The following is a 21,659-nucleotide window of genomic DNA, read 5'->3' on the forward strand; positions in this document are numbered from 1 at the left end:
GCTATCCAGCATCGTCACTACGACCCCAATTGAGAAGACTCCCCGACTGAGAAGACTCCCTGAATAAAAAGACTCTGGGGTTATTTCTGGAAGGTATAAGAGGTTCTTCTTCGTGGCAGGGAACATCGGAACGCTTACTTGAGTTCGCCGAAGCGAGACCGTGCAAAGTCTCCTATCTCGCTGTGTTCTGTCGCCCTTCCCTCGAGGGACTTGGCAGCACGCCCCGTATGCTCGTATACTACTATCGAACTCTACTAACTATTTAAACTATCTTCCATCTCTGCCGTCCCCCCCCCCCTTTACACCCTATTATGCGTCTATCCCCTTCCTTCGCTTCTCCCGTCTCCTACTCTTTTTTTTTTCAGCTTGGGTCAGGCTGCGGGCAATCCGGTCACCTTGTCAGTGAACAGTCCCAGCAACCTACGTAGATATTTTATCATTTCCCTCGTCCCTACAGCAAACGTGATCACCGTTCGCGAACCGCCTTGCTAACTACGGTTGGATAAAGCGCCCGGGGCGATGACTGGCTGACTGTCCTCCCTGCGCTCCGTATTGCTGGATCAGCTGAATTTTTTGCCAGACAGGGTTTAAGGCTATTAGCGCTAGCGGTTCCCTTGCCTGGCACCGTATATTATTGACAACTCGACACAGCGCCCGCTGACCGACGTCGCTATTCAACCTCTCCAAGCCCCTCGAGCCAGCATATGCTCTGATGCTCAGTTGACAGCAAACAACAATGTCGGCGGATATGTCTGCTGACAGTGGCGCCGACAATGGCGCCACGGACAAACAACCTGCCAAGAAGAAACGAAGTCTGCCCTCATGGCTGGACCACTTCAATGGCAATGACCTCAAGACGCTGTTCCGCTGTTCCGTGGCGGCCTGGGTGGCCGCCCTCCTGATATACATTGGGCCGTCGCTGGATAGCATTGGCTCGTCCACCTTCTTTGCCGCGCTGGTGCTCTTCGTGACGCCACCCGCTGGAATCCTTCTCATCTATCTGCTCGGATCCCTGTCCCTCCTTTTTGGCATGTGCCTTGGCTGGGCCTGGGGCATCGCGACCATGAAGGCGGCCCAGGCTGCTCGACCCGCATCCGACACCCAAGCACAGCTCCAGGCCCTGCAGCAGGCAGCTGTTGCTCAAGCAAAGAGTACTGGCGGCAATGCAACCGTCATTGGCCAGGAACTGGTCTACCAGGGCGCGATGCTTGATGCCCGTGTGACGGTGGTGTACTATGTCATGATTTTGACCTTTATCTATTTCCTGGCCCGTCTAAAAGCCGGCAACATCAAACTGACGTTTCTCCACCTATTCGGGACCATCGTAGCGGACGTCTTCCTGCTAATTGGACCCCTGCTTCCGTCCTTTACGCCGCTTTTGGGGCAGACGTTGGTGAAACCAGGGGCCATTGGCGTCGGCATAGGAGCTGTCTGTTGCCTTATCTTCTTCCCGCAGTCTACCTCCTATACGGTGCTCCGGAAGATGGAGCAGCTCATCCGGATGCTGGAAACCCCACTTGACCTGACTCAGAGGCGCTTTGTTGGCGAGTCGTTGGACTTGGACCAGCTAAAGGCCACCAAGAATGGCATTGTGGCTCTATATAAGTCGATGGCACCTGAAATCGCCTTCCTCCCGCTAGACGTTTCTCGCGGACGTTGGAACGCTGATGACGTCAAAGGCCTGGAAGAGTGCATCCGCCAGGCCATGATATCCGGAGTGTCCTTACTTGACTTCCACATTGCCACCATCACCGGCCTACAAAAGGTCGACAAGGCGGGCTTGCAGTACGACAAGCACTCAAGCGACGGTGCGGCGGCCGAAAAGGGAGGACATGAGATTGGCCAACGCCATGTCCTGCAATATGCAGAGCTGATGAATGCCCTGCGAACCCCAGAGCAGAGCGAGCTCCGAATCCGGATGACGGAAGCAATGAACGAGACAACTGCTCAAGTGAGATTAGCCTGTTCTGAATCTATAGCACTCGTCGGTGAGTGCATCCACACGGTAAACACCCGTCGATGGATCCGCCAACCATCCCAGCAAGAGTTTGATGGGTTGATTGGACGTCTGGAGACGACCCTGGCAGCGTTGCAATCCGCTCGCGATTCCTGTACGACCAATACCACCGAAGCCATTCTAGAGTGCCATTCCGATCTCTTTGATGCAGACGGCCACCTCAAGACCCCGGATAATCCGCAATCCCTGCGAGCCATGATGATAGCCATGGTGTTGGAGGAGCGCATCATAAGCGTGGCATTGGCTACGGAAGCAATGCTGAAGCACGTTTTACAACTGACAACATCACAGACACGTCACCGCATCTGGCTTCCGTCCCGCATACGCTACGCCTTCCGGTGGCTCGTTAGCAGCAAGGACACCGTCCCTGTCGCCGGCGTTTCTAATGATGGTGTCACAGACGACCCAGATGCGGTTGATGAGCAGTCCAAGGCAGTTCGCCAGCGGCTTCGGCTCATTCGTGGGTATGAGTCTCCTAATCGCGGAACTCGAATTGGCAGAGCCATTGTCGGTACTTACCGCTGGATAACTAATCCAGCTGGCATGTACTCTATGCGCATGGTTGTCGTGACTCTTGCCACTGGCGTACCCGCGGCTATTCCTAACTCAGCCAGCTTCTTTTACCGCGAAAAGGGGTTATGGGCAGTCATCACTGCGCAGACTTGTGTGCTCTTATACATGGCCGACTTTACCTTTTCTCTCATCTCCAGAGCGCTCGGCACGGTGATTGGAGGTCTCTTTGGTCTTGTGGCATGGTATATAGGATCCGGTAGCGGTCATGGGAACCCGTACGGGTTGGCTGCCAGCACTGCTGTATTTATCGTGATGGCCATGTGGCTGAGAGTATTCTTGCCTCTAGCCTATGTTCAGGCAACTGCCATGGGTGGAGTCACAATGATTCTCATTTTGGGCTTCTCTTATGACTTTGCCCACTTTCCACAGTATGGATCCCCAGGCTTAGGTTACCAAGCATTCTGGAGGCGACTGGTCGACGTTCTCATAGGTTTTGCTGCCGCAACTGTCGTTCAGTTGTTCCCCAAGCCGCCATCTGCCACCGATCACGTGTGTAAGACGTTGGCGAACACTATACGAACGCTTTCAGACTATTACGCTTTGCTTTTGTCACACTGGAGTCGGGCAGATAAAGACGGTCCTATCAGTGCCGCGGCTATAGAGGATCTAACCTTGGAAGTCGCCGAGGTTCTATCATCAATGACTGGGTCAATAGCGCTGTTAAAGGCAGACTTTAGTGCTGGTCCATTCGACCAGGCCGCTCTACGATACGCCCAAGAGCAGTGTCAAAATATGAATCAGGCACTCGGGAGGCTTCTCTATCTATCAGCCACTCTTCCCAAAGAGTTTCAAGAGAGGCTAGTATATGTCCTCGGCATATTGGATGATGTTGCCATTGGAAATATCATGGCCGTATTGACAATTGTCGAGCAAGCCCTGAAGACTGGATCCCCTCTCCCTGAACGGCTCCCTGTGCCTCTTGTGCGTACCTGTTTTGAGTCTCTGTCGGCTGCACAGCGTCAAAATATTGATCTAAACACATCGCTCGTGCGAGACGAGAATTACCGACGGTATTGCGTTGCCGTGGCTTCCTACTTGAAATTTCTAACTGCTATTGATGACTTGGTGTTGTCCTTGAAGAAAACTCTGGGAGAACGTCATGTAGTTTATCTACAGGATGACAAGGTATGATTTTGTGATTATGGTCCACCCGGCGTGTCTACCAACTTTTTGGCTCTCTTGCTATGGATGGAAAATTAGACCGGTCGTTTCATGATATTTTGCTTCCTTCTTTTCTTTTCTTTTGTTTTTGAAGAAAGATGGCAAACAAATGCATAGCAGCAACTGCCCTTCAGGAAAGGTGCTCTTCGACTGCGTGGTATCTACAGGGTAAATACTTGAAAAACTTACAACTTAATATTTCCTACTTACTTTTGGACCTCTTTGCTTCTAAGCTGGCTACCAAGTCTACAGCTTGTCTCTACCGGAATTACAAATCTTGACTGTGCTTCATTTCAAAGGTGTTTCCGCGACAGGGGCCTGTCCGTGATTCAAATCGATATCGCTTACAGCATACAGCATGTATTTAGAATTTACTATCAACCAAAATGACGATGCTAACATTACCTACAAGGTATGAATCCCAGCTTATGCTGCAACACGTAATATGTGTCGGATCTGGCCCTTCTGGCGGCCCAGTCTCATTGATGCCAGTGGGGAGGAGCTGAAAGATATGGTCTGCGGGTGGATGTCATCCTTCAACCCACACCTTCGGTACCGCACAGACAGAGGCTTAAGAGAAACGTAATGAATTTTACGTGTCCATCTCTGTCAGCTCGACTATTTCGCGTACTACCTATCGATTGGCTGCAGACGGAGTTTCACATTACTGTACCTGAATCAGGACTCAGATACTGTGCTTATTCAGTGCTTACGACTCCGAACTCAGCCGCAGTATGCGTTATGCATAATTACCTATACTATGCATAACTATATACGAGATGTAAAGGGTGTATCGGGCTTATCGCCACATGTTGGTCATGTTGGTCATGTGTGTTTGTGTGTGCGTGTGTTTTTCTTTTTGTTTGACCAGGTTTAGTCCACACAAGCTGGACGATGATGACAGGCTGTGATTCGTCCCGTTCCCCTTGCCTGTGGCTTTTTTGCCTTTTCGGAATAGACAGGTAGCAGAGTAACAGTACACCATACAGCCGGTGTAAGCCAGGCTCTCTAGCAACTTTCTCAGCACGGTCTCCATGGCTGTAGCCTGCTCTACCGTACATACATGCCGTCAACAATGAGAGTGAGCGCGCTTCGTACCGCCACGCAGGTTCCCGACCGGTCCAGCGGCCAACTCTGTGGATCTACCCCATACGATCGCCGGAATCCACCATCCGTTGTGTTTCCCGAGCGTTGTTGTACTGGCTAAACTGCATGTACGACATATGGGCGGCATCTACAAAGCATCCCGGGGAAAATCTTTCGCCTCACTGCTCGACATAGATCTACAATCACCACCACTTCGTACGCGAAATGAGTGAGTGATAAACAAGGCTTTGATTCAGACGCGAAAGGTGTTTTATACAGTTACGGCCAAATAAGCGAGGCACTGTCCAGGATGGGCTCTGCCGTCAGCCTGGGAGAGAGACCGCCTCTGCCCTTAGCTCAGACATCAGACTCAATTTATAGCCATTGATGTTGCACACCAGGACAAGGGAGTCGCCTGTAGTAAAAATGAAATGAGAGATCCTCGCCCTTGAGAGAAAGAAGCAGTCGAATCGCTTACTATAGAATAGATGAAGAGAAAAGAAAAACAAACGACAGCAAGAATGTTAGCCCCTTTGTCAGTATATCTCAACGTTGGTCGGTCAAATGTGAAGAAGCGCCGGCAGCTAAGGTACTGCCAATGCCACCCCTAGTACTACCAATCTGGACCCCAAAAAGGGAGCTTTAGTCCGTGTTTCAAATGATTTCTTGTGTTCTTTCTGAGGCTATCTACTATTACTACTGGGATCGTCTAATGACCTTGTCGTCCGTCGCCATGGGACATGGAACAATCTAAGGGAGATTTGAATCTTTGGACAGGGAACCATGATCGTGTGGTTCGGTGTAAAGTGGTCCTTGCAGCCGCACACCTGTGGAGACTCCAGCAGCGAGAGTGAGTGCGTGCAGCTCTTACATGCAAATACTACCTGGCAGTACTTATCTCTTGCCGGCCAGCACACGATCTCAAGGCTAGCGAAGGATGCCGTCTGCAATCTAGAGGCGCGCTGCAAAATCAAATCAAGCCGCTAGACTGCATTGGTGGTAGTTTGATGTTGTGGATGGCTCTCCTTATTCTCCCTTCCACCAAGCCTCAGTTTTCTTTGGCGCAGCTTCACCTTGGAGGTTGACTTATAAGTGAGATGCTGTGGAGCCGCTAGATCCCGGGGACAAAGAGAACGGAAAGCCGCTGCCCCATATTCACCGGCCGGGTTGGACTGACATCTCGCCAGTTCCACTGCTTTTTATTACGATACCGTTGCCTCGCCTTATACGAAGCATATACTAATATCACTACTAAGATTACGATATTGTATCACAATTCACAAAATACATGAGAAACAAAATATCGAACTAGTGCTTCCGGTTTGTTTTTCCCCTTGCTCATGAGTCTTGCCCTGCAGCCTGGTTGAGCGCTGCTCCACTCACGAAGGCAGCAATGCAAGCAAGGGGGAGAGGCTAACAGGTTAGCACCATCGGATGGCGATCAAGATGCCTGCCATCTGAGAGAAAAGTGAAGGGAGTTGTGTCGAGCTGGGGTTTTTATTATGAACATTGGGGTACCCTGCCTTTATCTTGTGTTCCCCCAGATCTCGATGGCATTTTCAATCGTTCACGTCATTCATATTTCAGCGGGAAGAAGAGAGCAGCAACCATGCTTCGAAGATCATCGCTCGCCATCATAGCCGCTGCTATTACTGCGGCTGCCGCGGTTACCCTGCCTTTGGGATCAGAGCAGCATGTTGATAACGTCACGGCGTCGAGTCGTATAGAGCAAACTGTCAACGAGGAACCAAAGCCATCGGACTGGATAGCCCTGCCATTGTGCGCTGTAAGTGTGTTGTTAGCTCTTCGCCAGCTCATAACTTGCCCATATAGTGCCTCTCTACTGTCCAACATGACGGTATCCGACATTGCACAAGCTAACTAGGGATTCGATAGCTCAACTGCGTTACTACTACTTGTTCTAAGCTCGATATATCTTGCATTTGCAAGAATGTGGAACAATCATCTTCAACTCTGTCCTGCCTCAGGTCATCATGCAGCTTCTCTGACAGTCTACGTATGCTTTTCACTCTCCTTCTGACCTTTTCAGCACTTCTCGCTGGTATGGCTAACATTTCATCTTAGTCACGATGAACCTCGCCCATGGTTCGTGCGAGTCCCCAATACGAGATCGTTCCGGCAGATTCAAAGCAATGAACTATTCCCTCGGCTTCATAACTCTTACCATTGCTGTTATTCGCTTCGCATCCAAGTTTCTCTTCAGCGTTAGACAGGGGTTTGGACCAGATGACTGGGCACTGTTTGCTACAGCATTTGTCGGCATACCGTGCATCGCTTTCAACGTCTGGGGACTCATTGACAACGGACTGGGCAGAGATATTTGGACGCTGGCTCCAACCACCATTTCCAGGCTCGCTCAATGGTTTGTGGCGATGGAGATTTTCTACGTGGTGATTATGACGATTGTCAAGACCAGCCTCACGCTCTTTTATCTCGACTTGTTTACGGGAACTCAATTTCGCAAATTGGTATGGGGGACCATCGTTTTACTTGCTGCATCTTGCATCAGCTTCGTCGTCGGAACCCTCGTACAATGTGTGCCCCTAAATTTCACCTGGGAGCAGTTTGATGGTAGCGACTCCTCCCATGGGCAGTGCATGAATGTCAACGCATTCGGATGGGCAAACGCGGCTATCAATATTGCGATAGATCTCTGGCTCCTTGCAATTCCTCTAATCCAGCTATACAAGCTAGATACACACTGGAAGAGAAAGCTAAGTGCGGCCAGCATGTTTTTGACAGGAGTAATGTATGATCTCTCTATCCAATTTCTCTTATCTCCACTATAGACTTTTGACTTGCTAACTTTGTATCATTAGAGCTACGGTCGTCTCTGTTCTTCGTCTCCAGTCACTCTTCTACTTTGGCAATTCGGCGAATCCAACGTGGGACCACTGGAACGTTGCCTACTGGTCGACAGTCGAGGTCAACGTGAGCATTATCTGCACATGTCTTCCATCTATACGCCTCATCTTGGCGCACTTGTTTCCTCGAGTCATCGGCTCGAGCCTTGGTCTACCTCCAGTGTCTGAAGATTCTTGGATTGGTGAAAAGATCACCAGCCCAAATCCTCTAGACGTGGAATCACACGAGCTATGCAATAGCAGAAGCATAGATGGAACTTCGAAGACGAGCGTATCTGTACAACAAATTGGTGGAATTTTCCAAGGATAGCAGACATATGGGAAGAAAATAGGAGTCTCATTTTAAGGTAATAGAACCTTGAGACATCCATCTGTTGGAGGAAAAAGTACCACGACGAGAGAATCAAACAAAAAAAGCAGCAAAAGAGAAAAAACATTGTACTTGTATCGATCTGGGTCATGGGATGGGGTCAAGGTAAAATCAGCAGCTACAGCGACAATCTCCAGTTAACCGATAGAGATATCGGGAGAGCTTGGATTATACCGCGATTTACTGCTTGTCATTCATGGAAATGGGTTAGACTTTGTTTATGTTGTTGCAGCGACAATTTTTCAGAGGACAGGCGTGCTGCGAAACGTCTCGTCACTCTATTTCTTTTTCTTCTTTTTATGTAAGCCTAGTTGGCTCACAAACTTCTTTGTTACTATATCATTAACTTTTACAGACATTTTCCCATTTATTCTACTGATCATTGTCGTATCCTAAAGATAGATGGCTAATACGGCATTGTAGCTCCTTCATGCTCGTACCACCTTGTCGGTTGGCTGCGGAGGCATCTCTCTGCAAGTCAATACGAACGTCCCGAAGCTGAAAGCTGACCCGGTGATAACTGTCTCCGCTCCCTGCAAGATAATGCAAGGGCGTATAACATTACAAATTAGTGCTCTTGGCTGCATAATGATATCAGACACACGAAGAGGGGGATGGGGCTGGCTGATAGGAGCAGTTGGAAAAGAGATTCTCATTCAGGCCGCAACGCAGCACTCCAGCCGAGACACTGAATGTGGCCATTTATCGGATGCCGTACTAGGTCATATGTGTACATACGTGATGGGATACCCGCAGCTGGGCTGAAGCACAGCGTTTCACATGCATAGTGAGGTTTCAGCTTGATACTATATACACCGAATCCCATTACTGCTATTCGTATTGGTGGTCTGCAGCACTGTCATTAGAAAACCAACTACTGTAAGAAAAGCCTTGAGTATGTTTCAGATAAGCAGCATCACTATCAGCAATACACGCCAGCTTCAAGGGAGAGTCCCAACGAGTTGGTTGGTACACGCAGCAGACGCCCAGCTCAGATATCACAACTTACCCGAGAGCCTGCTCCAAACACGCACGCACACGTATTGACACCGCACCAACACTAATGACTAGCAGCACATTATGCATGCATACAACCCACCACCAGCCGGCTTCGAGCCCCGGGGACAAGGGTTATAGCGACGGATGCCTTGACAGCTGAACCGCCGTTCTGGGCTCTGATGCCTACCAAAAGTAAATTCAAACGAATCTCAGCCCGATCATGACTGATACTGCTGCAACTACTTTGTACTACTACTCGTAGTCTACTGCTGCCAACAGAGCTCCGAACCCCCAGACGCTGGCTCCAGAAGATGTCTATATTCCCAAAGGAAAGCCCCCTTACATGACTGACTTGGCTGACTCGGAGTACGTACCAACTTCCACAGAGCAAAGGCTTAGATAATCAAACGCTGGTCTAGTTCCTGCTAGGAAGGGCCCGAGTCCCCAAAAAGTGGCTTCCCAAGGACGCGCCATCCACGAACCAGGGAAAGCGAAGTGGGCGGCTCCCACGGGTCAGCCGCGATGACATGTTGCTTGTCCTTATTACTGTGATCTTTTTTGGGCTTGCAACGAACAAGCAGTTTTTATGACCAGCACCTTGTGCTTTTTTTGTGCATTGGACAAAGCTCGCCTCTGCTAATTGCGCGCCGAGTGTCGACATTGCATCACATCCGGCAGAGGTACCCGCACCGTCGCCAAAACACCGAAACGCCTGGGACGAGTTCAACCTTGAAACGCCACAGAATTCGTTCATTACAATGACGCCGTGATTTCGTCCTTTTTGCATCCTCTCACACGTCGTTGATCCATTGCTCAACGCCTGTCGACATCCTCTGCATCTAACTTGGCAGCTTGTCGCGCCCTTCGCTCTTTTTACCCTTTTCTTCTCCCACTTCGACGTGGCCCTTTTTTTGCGTCTCCCCTGGGAAGAGGCTTGCTTGTGAAACACTCCGCATCTCTAGCCCCGAGCCTACATCATCAGGAGCAAGGCTGAGCTATCGAGAAACCTAAACGGCGGTTGCAAGAAAATCAAATCGATAATCAAATGGCCACGAGTCCATCGCCATAGCTCTATTATTACTTTTTTAATCATCAAAAGCAACAGGCGAGCCGTATCAATTCCTTACGATACCCGCCCTCCCACCTCCCACCTCCTACCATGCCTCGATACCGTCCCGCGACCACGGGATACGAGCGCTTAGCGCAGGCAGACCTCAGCGACGACTCCGACACTGACCTCCTCGCCGAATCAACCGCATCTCTCCAGCACTCTTCTGCACCTCGATATGCCCCCTCTCGCCCTCGCCCTCGATCGAGCGTCACCAGCCCCAAGCTTGGCCCCTCAAGGCCTAAATTCCGTCGTCGCCTGGGAAGCAATGGCGGCGTCGACATCAAAGCCATCAATGCCCGGCTGGAACGCTGGGCCGAAGAAATCGCGGCCAAGTTCAAGCGCAAGGGCAGACACAGCATAGGCGAAGAAGAACGGCTAGAGATTCACCACTCTGTCTTCCAGCCACCTGAGGGCGTACGGCCTATATCTGCCGAGGCTCTGGCGGAGGCTCAGCTCAGCGTCATGACTAAATCTGACTTTGATAAAGTCATTGAAAGCGTACGACAAGCAATCCGGCAAGAGGTACATCCCAGCATGATCTCGCAGGGCAGCTCTGGCAGCTACTTTGCCCGTGACCCGGATGGAAAGATTGTTGGTGTTTTCAAACCTAAAGATGAAGAGCCGTACGCAGCAGGCAACCCCAAGTGGAATAAATGGATACATCGGAACCTATTTCCCTGTTTCTTCGGACGAGCTTGGTAAGTCTAAAACTCAAACTACCACATCTATTTCCCCAAATTATCATGAAGATGTGTATAAATGGACATGTGATGTATTTGATGCTAACGGAATGATTCTACAATGTATAGTCTTATCCCCAATCTCTCTTACGTTAGCGAAGCGGCGGCCTACGTACTCGATTGCCAGCTACGAACGCATTTGGTTCCATATACTGATGTTGTATGGTTATCGTCAAAGTCATTCCACTATCCCTTCTGGGATCGGCGCAGTTTTCAAAAGAAGAAGAAGCCTCTCCCTCCCAAGCCCGGCAGTTTTCAAGTCTTCCTCAAAGGTTTCAAGGACGCCAACGTCTTTCTACGAGAGAATCCCTGGCCGGATCAGTATTGGGCGGGCTTCCGTTCAAATGATGCTAATCGGCAGAAGAAGAAGCGATGGGCTGATAATTGCCGGCCATCTAGTTCTGCTTCTGTGGATGATGCAGGGTCCAGCGATGAGGAACACGATGGTCGCGACGACCAAACTCCAGGAGCCAATAAATTCGTATGGACAGAACAGCTAAAACAGTCGTTCCGGGAGGAGCTAGAGAAGCTTGTTATCCTGGATTACATCATGAGGAACACGGATCGTGGCCTCGATAACTGGATGGTCAAGGTGGACTGGGAGACGAACACAGTTTCGCTGGCGTCAGATCCTGTGCAAATTAACATGGAGCCCGTCACAGAGGAAGATGAAGAAGAGATGAACGTCCGGCCCATAGGCGCCTCTGAGATGCCGCCTCAGCCTACTCGAGCCTCATACCCTTACAAACGCCAGAATCCCATGAAGGCTTCTTCTCCTCGCGGAAAAAAAGAGCCAAATATGTCACTCGGTGCTATTGACAATTCGCTCTCGTGGCCCTGGAAACACCCAGATGCTTGGCGAAGGTTAGTAAACGTCCTGCAAATGAAGACGGCACTCTTTTGCTCCTTGGTAGTAGAGAAGAATTGTTGCGGCTAACATTATATTGCAGCTTCCCCTTTGGCTGGCTGTTCCTCCCAGTTGACCTCATCGGCAGGCCATTCTCACAAAAAACCAGAGATCATTTCCTACCACTCCTCACTTCCACTGCGTGGTGGAGCGAGACACAAATGGCCCTCAAGAGAGTATTTCAAATGGACGAGGACTTCCAGGAGCGCATGTTTGCCAAGCAGATTGCTGTCATGAAGGGCCAAGCCTGGAACGTAGTAGAGGCTCTCAAGACTCCGGACCACGGTCCTTTGGAGCTGACTCGTCGAGCAAAAGTCTGCGTTTGGGATGATCTCGTCGATATACCGGTTGCTGTGCCAATGAGAATGACTTCGTCAGAGATGCGTCGCAGCACTACCCAGCGACAATCATTGGACGAAGCTGATATCACGGGCTCCATTCCAACGAACAGGGTTCCTGTTGATGATCTTCTCGGCCTAGCCTCAGCACCGGCAGAAATGCCCCGATCTGGCAGATTTGACACGGCGAGTCCGCCCAATGAATCTCTTCTGGCCCCTGATGATCCCTTTGGCTCTGCCAAACTGTCGGTGGATTCCCAATCTCAATCCAGTAGAGGCTATCAAGCGCCCGGCCCGGCTCGCACTCTCAACATGTACGAGCCAGAACGCAGCCAAAACCAGAAGCATCAGCGGCGATACTCGTATGCCACCCCTGTAACACGGCAGCACAGCAATAGTATAGCTCAACAGCTATATGGGGATATCTCGTACCGCGCTGATGACGATGACCTTGAAGGGGATCTCGGGTACGCCACCGCCGAAGGCCAGATGAGCCATCAGAGAAAAGTCATTGTGGAGAGGCTAGAAGCCGTCAAAAGCAGGAACCCTGTTTTCACTTGGTGTTAAGCGTGGCAGGTCAGCACTAGACTGACTATCCATGCTTTCCCGCGCGTCCTATTACATATTGCATCTAATACTACTAGCATCAAGGGAGGACTTGGAAGGGGGTAGATTTGGATTTTATACGAATTGCATGCATGGTGCTGACAGGTTATTGGGGCTTTTTTTCGGGCTGGGAAATCTTCTGTGTCTGTACGGAGTATTTTGTACCTGGAGTTGATAATAAGAACTGCTTTTGAGAGATGTTTTGGATCTACTCTGTCTGGATGAAATCATATCCGACGATTCATCTAGCGTCGGAAAGGTTGGTTTATGTATTCAATTTGGCCGTGGCGCTCTCTGATGTGGTCCGTGTAGCGCGCGGTGGCTTACTACTTATGTGTCCTAAACACGTAACAGGGTTCTAGGACTGTTACTTACCTTGTAAAAAAGAGGAACAGAATCTGTATAGCGTAAGACAAAGATGGAAAAATTACCCAAAATTGGGGAAGCGACGGTCTCCTAGTAAATAGCTTGGTCACCAGGAGAGGCGCGGTTCCCTGGAGCAGTCGGGTCAGCATCTGCTTCGTATAAACAAGCGAGAATTTATCAATCTATCCGTGTCCAAATCTAGACCCAAATCTAACCTCATCAAAAGAAGGGCGTATCTAGAGATGAGCTGAAGATAAAATTTGCCCGCCTCGACGATGGAAGTAAGCCTGGAGCCTGGATGGATGGCGTGGAAGATGTTGAATGCTCTCATTGCATCTAACGGATACTACATTCTGTATTTCGTCTTCGAAAATCGGGTAATCTGATATAATTAATCAGTGGCATATGTCGACGAGAATCATCAACCAATGTAATGCTACTACCTCGTTTCCAAATCTAGGGGGCAAATGCCCAGCGCCTTCAGCCCATCAGCTGCTATTAATCGGCGCGGAACAAATATTTGCTGGTGATGCTGAAAGCTCAATAAGCCCAAGGAGGGCTTTCAAGGCACTGGAGCCATTTAATAAAGATGAAGTATTGGAGGGGCGGCATAATCAGAAGTTCTAGCCATAAAAGTATGACTAGAAATTACTTCATGGAGCAATCAATTCCGACATCATTAATCGATCCGGTCATCCTGGCAAAGAGCATGCCTGACTTCGGCTAAATTCGCGTGCTTGTCGGAAGACGAACCCACGGTCAGATCAAAAATGCACGGGTGTTGGGCCCCGACCTGGCCTCCTCCGTACGCTTATGAAACTCCATCATCGTTCATGGGCCGGCCGCATTACATGCAGGGCTTCGAGAACACTTAGGATCTCCGGCCAATTTAGCTCAATTTTGACGAACTATGGCGGTATAAGAACAACACCACAAAAACCAGGCCCCGGACACTCGTACGAGTAGATGTCGAGTTTCTCGTTCGCTGCTCATGTAAAGCTACGATTAAAAAGATAATTAAGCCAGAAAAGCCGTATCCGAGCTGTCGGGACCATTGAACCAGAGTGTCGGGTCAAAAGGGGGCTAGGGCAGGGACCCCTGCCACAGTTCCGCTCACGGCTCCATGCATTCGTAACGAAAACTAAGGTCAGAAGCGGTCCGCAAAGTTCAGGGGAACGAATCATATTTCCTATCAGCTCACTTCGTACTTTGAAGTGCAATTGTCAGTGCTGGGGCCATAGTTTCCTCGCGTTTGTTTCGCAACCGCTGTCAAATATGGACCCATTTGATCGATGGCAGAGCCGGGAAGCTAGGCACATTTTGGCGCGGCCTTTTAGGAAATCGACTGGCTGATGAAAGTCTTGATTCAGTGGACAGAGCGGATCAAGAACGGTAACGTTTCCACCGCGGTATCCAGATGCGATAGCACTGGTACCCCCAAACCGATCATTACTAAATGTCATGTTGAATCATGTTTGTCGGCCGCTCTTTTACCCATATATCTTCAGCAGTAGGTGGATACGGAACGTGGTAATGGCCAATAACATAATACTGTTCACACACTTGTAAGTCAAAAAGGGGATAGCCAAGTTACCGCCTATGTTTTCATAATGCGAAGAATTCGCGTATCTATCATATTGTTGAAGCTTGTCAGCTGCAGCTCATAGCTGATACGTAATAGATTTCTAATCAAAGCAATCGGTTAGCAGAACCATACGCTGCCCAGGCTTCCCTTCATACTCTGTATATCTTCTCAATTGCCTCCCCGGGGAGTTATCAATCTCTTACCGCTTTGAACAAGGTAGGAACGAGGCATCAGCTGCTAATAATTTAAGCAGCGCCACATCCTTCGGTCCGCGCAGCGCTTGTATGACATGCCCTCCCTGCGGTCCCATAATAAGAGAGCACATGCTGGCCAACGCTTAATTTGAAGATATTGTTTCGCGTGCCCGGAATACGTAAATTCTGCGGATATTTCGGGCCTGGAACGTTTTCGAGCAAAGCAGAGGTGGCCACAGTGGGCTCAGCAATTAAAAGACAACCACGTTGTCGTATTCCTCTCAATCTCCCTATTTTGAGGGACTAAAAAATCGCACCACGGCAGCGTTTCCCGGGCACTCGCCTAGGAGTGCTACGAGATCCGAGAGATCCCCGTATTTGCGCGGTGTCTAGTCGTCGCTGTCCTATCAGCCTGTTGTATCTGCCTACCGTAACATGGGGGCCAGCCAGCCCTGGTTGTGTTGAGCCCCTCATACCTTCTGAGCTCTCTAGCATTGCAGCGACATCCATTCATTCGATTTGCTGGCCAGTGCTGGCTCACAATTTCCTGTAATATGCTGTTTAAATGCCGCTTTAAGCTCTTATTGCTCCGTTGAATCTGGATATATGCGCAGCCGGCAGCTTTCTCCGCAGCTTTGATTGCCGCGCATCCCTTTATCATCCTGTATACGGAGTAATGGAGGCCAATAAGCCGGCGGTGGTCCTGTTCCCATGATCCCTTTCCCCTCGGCAGCAAGTTAGCGGATCATCTTACTCCCTCATCACCAAACGCTAGTGAATGACAACTGTTTGGATGCTGGAGAGACAGTGAAGGAGAAAAAGAAGCTTGCTTATCTGGCCAACTCCACATCTAACAACTCGTAAGGTTGGTCCAATTCCTATCCACTAGATCTGCAGTTCTTTGAGATGGTCTCGCAGAACCAAAAGTCCCAGCTTGGGAGCCCAAAGGTCTTTGCCAACGTGGCAATGGCATTCGGCGGTTCAGCAACCCCAAAGTTGGCGTGTCATGAGCGGTGAGAGGCCGCTGATTCATGGGGACGCCGCAGTCATTGTAACGCTCAACAGAGCCTTGCCCGCAGATACATATGCGCGTGGTGACCATTATGGCGAACTCGCCGTCATACCTCAGCTTAAGCCATCCGCAAGTAATGCTCATGACCGTCATTTTGTGGACCCATGCCATACAAACGCAAACCCCCTTTCCGAGAGTCCCTCGTGCCTTTGGCAACTGATTCTCCAGCACGCATTGCTGCTAGCACATGCATATGGACAAGTATGTGGGCATGTGCCACCTACCTCCCCCTGCTCACTCACCAAGCTGTCGGTTTTATCAGCGGGAGTACGGAGTAATTCCTGCAAGTTTCAACACACACAATAAAAAAAAAAGAGAAGTCATTTCTTTTTCAACCGCTTGTTACTTGTCCCACTTTTGTCAATCATTAATAAACATAGGCGCCCTGAACAAACAGGTAGAAATATCATAATTCGGCAAGAAAGTCGAGTAACGCCGTAGTAGGCTCTTGGTTGCTTCCCCCCAGCCCCTCTTTGCCAGGCATGCTGGTTAAAGAAGCAATTCAGCTGTATGAAAGAGTACATTGCGGTTGTTTAAATTGATACCGTACCAACCAAGAAAAGTTCCCTACTTGATGGCTGCCCAAGGGATTGGAAAGCTCTTACCCTGTTGAGCCGACGGCATTAGTAGCCACAATCTTGCAGTCCGTGGCCAGCTGTAACACATCGTACTCCGTACTTTATTCGAGGTGACGAAGCAGTATTGCTTCCTTGTGAGCATACCAGACAGCTTTCGGGATAGCGTCGATGATGGTCCTTGATCCTTGATCCACGATCAATGGCTCATAGTGCGCGGCCTGGAGATCCAGAGAGTAAAGGGTCCAAGAAATGGAGACAGATTATTTCCTTCTAGCGATTACTGGTATTGGCTGATTTGGAGGCGAAAAAAAAGAGAGGGCTCTAATAGATATGAACAGGCACCCGAGGTACACAAAGCACTGCCACTGCCATTATTATCATAATGGTACCAGTATCACTTTTCCGACGCCTGTAGCTCCGCCAACAAGGTGTGCACGTCCTCCATATGTTCAGCATAAGCGGTAAGAGGTTAGGGTTTCAGGTACCAGGTACAGGTTTGGTTATTCCTTGGTACAGAATGACGACGGTCGTTCAAGCCTCGTCTATTCTCAGCACGCTAGGGTTATATTTCTGCCCGGCCTAGCCACGAGCATCCAGACTCTCCGATATGATTGTTGACAGCGGTTCGAGACTGCATCAAGCCGAGACTGCATCAAGCTTACGCAGTGATGATGGCTGTTCCGTTGTGCTGGCACCAGCAGGCAAGATCCAGTGAGAATGTCGCAACTCCAAATTAGGCCATGCTCGATACGTGTTATGTGCATCTCTGGAGTTCTAGACTCCCCAGACAGCCTTCTCCGTACGTCATTGCAGCATGCCAGCTTAACCTTGACGCTTTTGGGTTATACCCCTGGCAGGCCTAGGTTCCAAGGATCGAGGTGGCACAAACAGCCGCTGAGCGCTCTCGTGTGATGCTCACGCAGGAAAGATCGGCATATCCGTTGTGGGAGACGAAATGGCCTTCGGCTGGTCAATGCAAGATGATGTTTGCAAACTTGCTCCACTGTTTTCAACGAAGGGAAAAGACACGCCTTGTTCTTTCACCAATGGTCAGCCTGGCCACGATAGCAATATTCGTAGGCAGTGTCTCTTTTCGGCCGGTTACGACACTGTAAGAGGATCCTTTCTGATGCAAGAGGGGTTACCTGAACGCCCAGACTGGGGCCACGCTTTCGGGTACCACATGACTCCTTGAGCCTGAACAGCGTCTCATCAAAGACTAGAACTTAGTGATCGTATCAGTTGATTCGGCATATATCACCATACAAAGTCTCCCGAGTGCTAGCCAATCTCCTGTCAACAGCAGCTAGCGCTATCGTATCCTCTTAGAGAATATTTTCTCGTCCAACTCAAAGGGAATAACCTTTTTTTTTTTCCTGAGAAAAAGAAAGAGAAAGGAAAAGAACAAGATGAACGCAGAGTACGAGACTACTCCCAAAACACAATCGAATTCGATTGGCTTGGCAAGGCCGCTAACACTATGATAGGGATGGAACCGTCCCCCTTGACGAAACATATACAGAAACAGTCAGCTACCACGGACGTACTTTTCAGCAGCATGCCTTGGTAAACAAGATATATTTTGCTCCGATCGATGAAGTTTGTTACTTGCCTTGGAAGCCGTAAATATGGCGCTAGTTTTCATATCTCCTGACATTGCGAATAGGAAGAAATGGCGCAATCAGGAGAGCTGCACTCTATGCTCCGCATGGTCTTCGATAATAGACTGATATTTCCCCCTGTTAACCGGCCAAAGGTGATTCTCGAATGCGGATTTGGTGCAGGAGACTGGTCTGTCGATGTCGCTGAGCAGTATCCGGACGCAGAGGTACGTATTCGCGTCTTGCTATTTCAAAGCCTTCCGTCATTCAGTGCAAAATTGAGTTTGCATTGCAAATATCCACTCCGAAATAAGTCCTGAAATCAAACATGTCTTCACTTGGTAGTTCGAGTCGCTTCTCCATAAAAACAGCTATGTCGTTGGCAGCGAGAACGTCCAAGGCTATGCACAGCCTCCGGCTAAGAGTCAGCAGCCTCGTGGAATGGAAGATGTGTTGATTGGGCCCTGGGGCCACGTCGACAAGTGGATAGATGAAGAACATGCATGCGTGCGAGAAAGCCCTGTTAACAAATCTCCAGGTCATCGGATTAGACATCAGTCCGCACATGATCCCAGAAGAGTTGCCGGATAATCTGGACCTTCAAGTCGACGATCTAAACGGAGAGTAGGTTTCTTGGATTCTCTCATTCCATCAGCCGATAATGCAAGAACTCTTGGCTAAGAACGTGAAAATATTATAGCTTCACGTTTCCATCCAATCACTTCGACGTCATACACAGCCAATTGATGGCAGGCGGGATCCGCGCAAACCGCTGGCAAAGCTATCTGAAAGACATATACCGCGTGCTTCAACCTGGTGGTTGGTGCCAGATGGTCGAGATGTATTTCAACGCTCAATCAGACAACGGAACGCTATCCCCAGGTAAATTCTAGCATCTGTTGACGTTGAATAAAGTTGTTTGCTGAATGAGACAGATCACGCGCTTTCGAGATGGTCAAGCGGATATCTTGATGCCATGCATCCTCAAAAGGACCCACGAGCAGCTTTACGCCTCAAAGATTGGATGAAGAATGCAGGCTTCGTCGACATCGAATCACGACTTCTGACACTACCCATGTGCCCTTGGCCAAGCGGTATGCCATGCATGATGATCTTCGAGGAGAAACAAATAGTCCAAATCTGACATGATGCGTTCTAGATCCCCGCGACCATGAAATTGGTACTCTGAATGCAGGTATCGTAAGCCAGCTTCTCTATTCGATGGGTCTATATCCATTCACGCAAATGCGAGAGTGAGTTCAGCCGCTATTTCTCACTCGAGGGGCTCTTTCATACGAAATAGACGAAGGGAATAGTGTTGACATAAGCTCGGGAAATATAGCATGCCCTTGGAGGATTTCCAGCTCATGGTGGCTCAGGCGAGAAATGAGGCCACGAATCCTTCGTACAGGGTGCGTAAACGCTTAATGCCAGGTATTCTAGCTAAGGGATGATATGGCTGACCAAGAACTCGATATACTGCGCGCAGGCCTATTTTCCATTGTAAGTCAAATTCAAACGACATTCACAGGTGAGAGGCAAGTCGCTGATGATGGCTTACCAATGACGATGTAGATATGTTTTTATCGGACGAAAACCGCTCCGATGATTGAGTAACCAGAGCTACAATCACACTGTGCGATTGAGAAATGAAGAACACACTGGAGAACTCAGCATGTGTGAAGACGGTTGTTTGGTCCAGGGCAAATATCTAGAGATGGGGCAAACGTCCCATGGACAGGGACCCTTGCGATAGACGGGGCATGGGATATGCATCTTTGCAGAGAGCTGCTTTGGTCTTGGTGAGCGGCTTTGAACGCTAATCGACAAAGTCAAGACAGACGAAAATACGGCGTTGGTTAATTAGAGCGGCGTGGTGAACGGTGGTCAATTGAAGAGAAAATGAAATAGATGAAAGTGAAAAAGAAGAGAAGTCGGGAAAAAAAAGAGAAGGATGGCCGTTGAAAGAAGGTTTCGGGGGTAGATCTGGGGAAGGCAGGTGGTGCCTTAGCATCTGGTACCTACCTCGACAAACGCGTCAGATCTTTCTCCGCACATCGGCAGGCATCGACTACTTCCGAGCAGGTACCTGATATTAGGGGCTAATTTGGCCTATGTGCATAAATCACATGCAGTTTGGCTCGAGTTGCAGAGGTGGAGGGATCTTTCTTCGTCCTTTGCCTTTGACGTTGCATGAGTTGATTGATAGATGGGCAGAGCAGACAGCGGGACAAGCGAGATAAAGGAGCAACATCACGGCGATGGATATGTATGTTATGCCTGGTAACCTATCAGAAACGCGCCGGTAGCGCTGGATGCACACGGATGTGATAGTTGTATCTTACGATACACTGTTGGCAGCTCTATGCAGCTTCAAGGTACAAACAGGGGCTTCCTTGTGTCCTGTTCTTCTAAGCCTGCAGTGCAGCCGCTTGTCCCCATCTGTTGCTGCTGCTGCTAACAATGGGTCCTCTGTTGCATAGAAATCTATCAACTTTGTTGTCATACTTGCTCACATGCCTAATCGAAGATGATCGAAATACTACTGCTTGGAGGTCCAACGCCGTCGTTCGAGCTCTGCCTCTTTTTGACCAAGCCCACTTTCCGTATTCGTTGTTACAAATATACAAGAAAAAAAAGACGCGATCTCTACCCTATTACCAATTCAGGGGCCAAAAGAAGCGAAGATGTGATGCAGCTCACTCGGCAACATAGTGCAGTACTACTCCTCCGCGGATGGCGGGCAGCCGAGTGCGGTCACCACTACAAGTCCAGCTCCTCTTATCAACTCCTACATACCAAGCCATTTTCAGTTTAAGCTCGCTACCAGTGCCGCGGATTTCCCTAGTCATGAGCGCCTGGGAACGAGTAGGAAGCAAAGCCGCTGCTAGCGAGCACGCCTGGCGAACGAGCCAAGTAGAGGATCAGGAGCCACAGGCGACAGCTCACGCTCAGTGAACTAGGGCGAGCATGTCTGCTTCTGCATCTTCGAATCCACTCGCGTGCGCAGCACTTCTGCTTTGGGGGAGGCGCCGTTAGACCCAAAATAAGGCCTTACTCTGTCTGGTATGTCTGGATCCTGTTGCTCACTGCTCCTACTCTACTTGTATGAACACGCATTCATGCCTAACAAGCTGCATGCAGACCAATGCAATCAAGCAACGATTAGCACTACTTCAATGCGGCATACTTGCGAGTACGAGCTAATAGGGACTAGGCCTAGTATACTATGAGGTGGTACTCCGTTCTCTAGACTGCAAGGGGTGGTAGCATACAAAAAATAGCTCGACTTACATATTTTCCCTCCAGTAGCCGTCAAAAGTGAAGAGGCCATCTCTCTTGGGCAGGTCGCAGCAATTACAGCAGCAGTTGAAAACTATGGTGGACCAGAAATAAGAGACTGCCAACCGTTATGGAGCTGATGACGGCAGGGCGAGTTTCACAGGGTTCAATGGGGGGAAATGCTGCAG

General features: G+C 49.5%; 4 protein-coding genes across 4 annotated transcripts; all 4 read left to right on the forward strand.

Moving 5' to 3' along the window:
* Positions 1–173: 173 nt before the first annotated feature.
* GGI43DRAFT_174792 (uncharacterized protein) lies at positions 174–4,339 on the forward strand. The gene is made up of 2 exons (XM_083199764.1): positions 174–3,715; positions 4,164–4,339. Exons 1-2 carry the CDS (start codon positions 737–739, stop codon positions 4,167–4,169), a joined length of 2,985 nt encoding a protein of 994 aa, XP_083057567.1. The 5' UTR covers positions 174–736; the 3' UTR covers positions 4,170–4,339.
* A 2,545-nt stretch (positions 4,340–6,884) lies between these two features.
* Positions 6,885–8,249, forward strand: GGI43DRAFT_174795 (putative PTH11-typeG-protein-coupled receptor). The gene is made up of 2 exons (XM_083199765.1): positions 6,885–7,607; positions 7,678–8,249. Exons 1-2 carry the CDS (start codon positions 6,928–6,930, stop codon positions 8,030–8,032), a joined length of 1,035 nt encoding a protein of 344 aa, XP_083057568.1. The 5' UTR covers positions 6,885–6,927; the 3' UTR covers positions 8,033–8,249.
* Positions 8,250–10,064: 1,815 nt separating this feature from the next.
* Positions 10,065–12,872, forward strand: GGI43DRAFT_174798 (1-phosphatidylinositol 4-kinase LSB6). Its single transcript, XM_083199766.1, has 3 exons — positions 10,065–10,900; positions 11,012–11,806; positions 11,893–12,872. The coding sequence occupies exons 1-3, from the start codon at positions 10,251–10,253 to the stop codon at positions 12,752–12,754; spliced, it is 2,307 nt and encodes a 768-aa protein (XP_083057569.1). The 5' UTR covers positions 10,065–10,250; the 3' UTR covers positions 12,755–12,872.
* A 4,803-nt stretch (positions 12,873–17,675) lies between these two features.
* GGI43DRAFT_174834 (S-adenosyl-L-methionine-dependent methyltransferase) lies at positions 17,676–20,152 on the forward strand. Its single transcript, XM_083199769.1, has 10 exons — positions 17,676–18,008; positions 18,076–18,187; positions 18,255–18,416; positions 18,728–18,813; positions 18,890–19,071; positions 19,125–19,283; positions 19,349–19,442; positions 19,532–19,601; positions 19,679–19,692; positions 19,765–20,152. Exons 1-10 carry the CDS (start codon positions 17,998–18,000, stop codon positions 19,796–19,798), a joined length of 924 nt encoding a protein of 307 aa, XP_083057570.1. The 5' UTR covers positions 17,676–17,997; the 3' UTR covers positions 19,799–20,152.
* Positions 20,153–21,659: the final 1,507 nt, after the last annotated feature.

This window comes from Trichoderma evansii, assembly GCF_050947405.1.
Source record: "Trichoderma evansii strain SZMC 28006 chromosome Unknown GGI43scaffold_20, whole genome shotgun sequence".
In the NCBI taxonomy this organism is placed as follows: Eukaryota; Fungi; Ascomycota; class Sordariomycetes; order Hypocreales; family Hypocreaceae; genus Trichoderma; species Trichoderma evansii.